Source organism: Pantherophis guttatus, chromosome 2, assembly GCF_059756535.1.
Source record: "Pantherophis guttatus breed Tessera chromosome 2, ASM5975653v1, whole genome shotgun sequence".
Taxonomy (NCBI): domain Eukaryota; kingdom Metazoa; phylum Chordata; class Lepidosauria; order Squamata; family Colubridae; genus Pantherophis; species Pantherophis guttatus.
The window spans coordinates 276,133,322-276,138,048 of NC_142064.1; the positions used below are offsets into that span (position 1 = coordinate 276,133,322).

Consider the following 4,727-nt stretch of genomic DNA (forward strand, 5'->3'; position numbering starts at 1 on the left):
TAAGTACATGCCAGTTGCCAGGATTTTGATCACATGACCATGGGGATGCACTGGTTGTTAAGTGTGAAAACCAGTAAAAGGCACTTTTTTCAGTGCCATTGTCGCTTTCAATGGACTCTAAACAAATGGTTGTAAATTGAAGACGGCCTGTACAATCGTCCTCCTGCTGCTGCCTGTCTCTTTCGCAGCAGTCATTCCACTTTCAAAATAACTTGGTTGGCTTTCGATAGTTGTTTCTAACTTTATTTTACATTTCAGAGTTATTTCAAGACCAAAGAAAAACGTTTGATTTATGCCAGTCTTTCAACCCCTTTCATCCCAGTGGTTTAATCTCAAACCGTTTTTAAACATCTTTCTTTTTCCAGGGAGAGATGTATAATTTAAACCTAGGCTGCTTTGCAGATTTTCTTTAACTTTTCTCTTGATCGGTTCCGGCTGCCTTTCAGAATTAAACTCCCAGTTCCCAACTGCCCCTCCCTTGCAACACAGCAAAACAGGTGGGTTCTGCAGAGGATCTGAGTGATGGGGCTAGCTCAAGCTGCCCCATCACTGGCTCCTTTCTGCCAATCAATGCTTCCCCCTCCCCAAAACACCTCACCAAGGAGTGGTTGAAGGCTGGGCCCCGTTCAGTGTCCAGATGGGAGGGTTCTGAATGGAAACGGGGACTTTGCACAAGCCAGGTACAGAGGTATAATCCAGAAATCCGGTTGAGAGAATTTTCCCCCTTTCTTTGCAGAATCTCCCATGTATGTCAACTCGCAAAGTATCCCTGGCCTGCTCTCGAGTTGCCATAGGCAAGGGGGATGGGAAACCGACAAAGCAACATGGCAGCCAAAGTCAGGAGCACATTCCAGAGATATCTTTCCCAAGGCTGTCTCCCAGGGTTACCTACAGTGGCCTGAGGGGGCTGATCTCTACAACCTGCAAAATTGCTCCGTTGGTTTTCAACTTCATGGCCCTCCTTTTTGAGACCCTCTCCCATACAGGTAGTCCTCGACTTACGACCACAGCGGACCCCCCCAAATTTACATTGCCAAGCGAAACACTTGAGATAACCTTGTTAAGATAAACTTGTTAAATGATTTTTTCCCCATTTTATGACCTTTCTTGCCACACTTTCTAAAAGTGCACCCCTTTGGTTGTTAAGTTCATAGAGTGGCCATTAAGCGAATCTGTTTTCCCCATAGACTTTGCCTGTCAGAAGGTATTGAAAGGGGATCGTGTGAGCCCCGGGACGCTGCCATCGTCATAAATATGAGTCAGTGGCCAAGTATTTGAATTTTGATCACGTGGCTGCGAAATGGGGTTTGTCATACCTGGGAGAGGGACCTCTAGAACAGGAAGTGGGTGGTAGGAAGAACATCCCGAAGGCCATCGGACCGGAAAGCGTTGAAGGCTGCAAGTGGCAAACAACGCAGAGCCAATGAACAGCTGATTCCAACTGACTGCAAGCTGGCTGACGATCAGCTGATTGTGGTTGCCTGCAAGCCGGTCGATGAGCAGCTGATTGTCGGCCAGCTTGCAGTCAGTCGGAATCAGCTGTTCGGTTTAATAAACCATTGGGAACCCGGAGCGAGTGGCGTCCTGATTTTGGTTTAGGTCCAGAGCTTGGACCTTTGAGACCAGGCTTTGCCTTCAAAACTAGACCAAGTTGATCACTCGGCTTTCGCAATCGATGCATTTATAGGGTTGATCCCCCGTGTAGCGATTTCGGTAGGCGGGAAGGTTATCGCTGACCACGAAGCTTTTCCCGCACTCCGCGCAGATGTAGGCCTGCTCCCCTGGGTGATCCCGCTGGTGCCTATCAAGGCTGCCCTTACGGCTGTAGCTCCTCCCGCAGTTCATGCACTTGAAGGGTTTCTCCCCCGTGTGGGTTCTCTGATGTGTGGTCAGGATCGATTTCAGGCTGAAATATTTGCCGCATTCCAGGCACTGATAGGGTTTCTCCCCCGTATGGGTTCTCTTGTGCCTCTTGAGGCTCCCGCTCCGATTGAAGCGTATCCCGCATTCGGTACATATGTAGGGTTTCTCCCCCGTGTGGGTTCTTTGATGCGCAGTCAGAGTCCCGCTGTCGCTGAAGCTCTTTCCGCACTCAGTACATCGATACGGCTTCTCCCCCGTGTGGGTCACCCGGTGCCGGTTGAAATCGGATTTATATTTGCATATCTTCCCACAAACAGGACACTGGATCCTCCACTTCCCTTGGTGACCCTCTTGCGGGACCAGGAGATCATGGATGTCGGCATCCTGAAAGGTGGAAGGTTTCTTTTCGCTTTTTGATGGTTTGGGAGGCTCTTTTGGATTTGGGAAGGTCTCCTTTCCTGCCTCAGGGCTGGTTGTTTCTGATGATTCCATAGATGATTCTTCGTAATTCTCAGTGTCCTGCCAATCATCTGGGAAAAGGGAAGGAAAGGGAAGGGAAAAGAGAAGGGAAAAGAGAAGGGAAAGGAAGGGAAGAGAAAAAATGAAGGGAAGGGAAGGGAAAGGAAAGGAAGGGAAGGGAAGGGAAGGGGAGAGGAGAGGGGAGGGGAGGGGAGGGGAAGGGAGAGGAGAGGAGAGGAGAGGAGAGAAAAAATGAAGGGAAGGGAAGGGAAGGGAAGGAAGGAAGGAAAGAGAGAGAGAGAGAGAGAAATAAAAAGTCTTAAAAGTTTATCTTTAACATTCCCTCCTACTCTCAGCGAAAATCTAAGTTATCTCCCAAATTAATTTCAACATGTTTGCAGTCTATTTCTCATATAACTGTATAGGTAATCCTCAATTTACCACAGTTCATTTAGTGACCATTCCAAGTTACAGTGGCACTGAAAAAACCTGACCTTTGACCGTTTTCACACTTACAACCGTTGCAGCATCCTCGTGGCCATATGATCAGAATTCAGATGCTTTGACAACTGGTTCATATTTATGATGGTTGCATTGTCAGGTGATCAGCTTTTGCAACCTTCTGACAAGCCAAGTCAATGGAGGGAATTCAGATTCCCTTAACAAACCGTGTTACTAACTTAACAAATGGAATGATTCACTTATCAACCATGGCAAGAAAATTCGTAAAATGGGGAAAACTCACTGAACAAATGTTTCACTTGGACACATAAATTTTGGGCTCAACTGTGGTCGTAACCCGAGGACTACCTGTACTGGAATTTTCAAACTGGAAGCAATCAGTCTAGGTTATCTATGAAGATCTGGGGCATTTTTACCCCTCTTTCCATCTGACTCTCTATGTCAGAGTTTCTCTATCTTGACAATTTTAAGACACGTGAACTTTAACTTCCAGAATTCCCAGATGCTGGTAGACAGCTCGCTGGCTGGGAATTCTGGGAGTTGAAGTCATCAAAGGTGAGAAGCACTGCTCTCTATGCTGCACAAGGATAAACAGGAGTTCATCACTTCAGCCTCCAACAGTCGTGCAAGAAGCATCCTTACCCACAGAAGTGACAGTTTCATTGCTCTCCAACATGACTTCCTTCCGTCGGGCCCTCTGGCTTTGATTTTGGAGAACCACCAACTTCTTCAGCCTCTAAGATCACCAGCCTCTAAAAAGAGGGGAAACATCAAGTTATCTCCCCAATATTACTGTATTGGTCCAGGACACCCCTCTGACTCAGCCTCTCTTAGAATTTTTATAGGCAGATGAATGAATTTCCAAGCAATTACTAAAGGTTAGGGAAAGTACAAATAAATGAGTTTTTTCTTAGAAAGAAATACATCTTCGGGTTTATTTTCTTGCAAATGTATACACAAGGAAAATGCCACAATCCACGTCTCTAAATCAAGGTGTGATTACCCAAAAGCAGAATGGGATTAATTAGCACCCTGACATCCCCAGCCAACCTAAATGGCCTTTTCTAGCTTCCATTGTCTTATTTAATTACTAAGAGGATCAACAGGCTCCCCTTTGCTTTTTCAAGCAGAATACAGACATCTACATATTGGGTGTGCTTTAATCTGGATGTCTATCTTAAACAGGGAACTAAAAGGCCCCAACTTTATACCTTGCAGGGATAAAATCGTTATTGTTACCTTTGCATAGAGGCTTTTCTTCAATATTGCAAGGTCAATAAAAGGCGGGGGTCCTATAGGAAGAGAAAAAAAAAATCACACGGTTATTCGAAAAGAAATTATTTTGAAATATGCTTCTCTCACTCCTTGTTCACTCCGAAGTAAAATCAGAGGAATTGAAACAACGCTATGAATGCTGCCGCAAGTCGGTTCAGCGGTGGTCGTAAGTCGAGGACTACCTGCATATGTACGAGTATACACGTGCATGCAGATACGTGAGTGTATACATTCGCGGGTCCACGTGCACAAGCACACACGCACAGGGCTTTAAGGCAATAGATTTAATTTTTTTAATCTTCTGGTTTTAATCTTCTGCTTTAATATTCTGATCGCCCCGCTTTGCAATTGCTTGCATTACCCTCTGCCTGTAATAATGGCAGAAGAAGCTGGGGGGGGGGGGGAGAGACCCTTCTGTTTACACCCCCACCTCCCAAAAAACCAGATTTCGTTTCCAGGCCCCATCCTGACCTCACTTGCCGAATGGATCCATTCATTGTTTTCGTCCTTCCCCAATTTTATCTCCTTCCCCTCCCCCCTCCGCATCACCTACCCCTCTTCCGCCCCGTTAAGGCCTTTTTTTTTTTTTTACACCCCCTCCCCACCGGCCCTCTTTTCCAGCAACACCAAAACAGGTGTGCGGGTTCTTCCCTTCCCCCGCTATGCCC

The 4,727-nt window shown here is 46.4% G+C and overlaps 1 protein-coding gene across 2 annotated transcripts; it reads right to left on the minus strand.

Moving 5' to 3' along the window:
- Positions 1 to 221: 221 nt before the first annotated feature.
- Positions 222 to 4,646, minus strand: LOC132709906 (uncharacterized). Of its 2 annotated transcripts, none has more exons than XM_060684997.2 (4): positions 4,613 to 4,646; positions 4,024 to 4,076; positions 3,427 to 3,534; positions 222 to 2,393 (listed from the first exon to the last, which is right to left on the minus strand). In XM_060684997.2, exons 3-4 carry the CDS (start codon positions 3,458 to 3,460, stop codon positions 1,642 to 1,644), a joined length of 786 nt encoding a protein of 261 aa, XP_060540980.2. In that variant the 5' UTR covers positions 3,461 to 3,534; positions 4,024 to 4,076; positions 4,613 to 4,646; the 3' UTR covers positions 222 to 1,641. The 2 variants fall into 2 exon arrangements, with proteins under 2 accessions (XP_060540980.2, XP_060540947.2); XM_060684964.2 differs by having other exon boundaries at positions 3,427 to 3,536; positions 4,531 to 4,615.
- Positions 4,647 to 4,727: the final 81 nt, after the last annotated feature.

Excerpts from the sequence above, each read along its gene's own strand:
- LOC132709906 (XM_060684997.2), bottom strand. The coding sequence starts at position 3,460 with ATGTTGGAGAGCAATGAAACTGTCACTTCTGTGG. Across the intron at positions 2,394-3,426 it reads TGAAACTGTCACTTCTGTGG|ATGATTGGCAGGACACTGAG; the intron begins GTAAGGATGCTT and ends CCCTTTTCCCAG.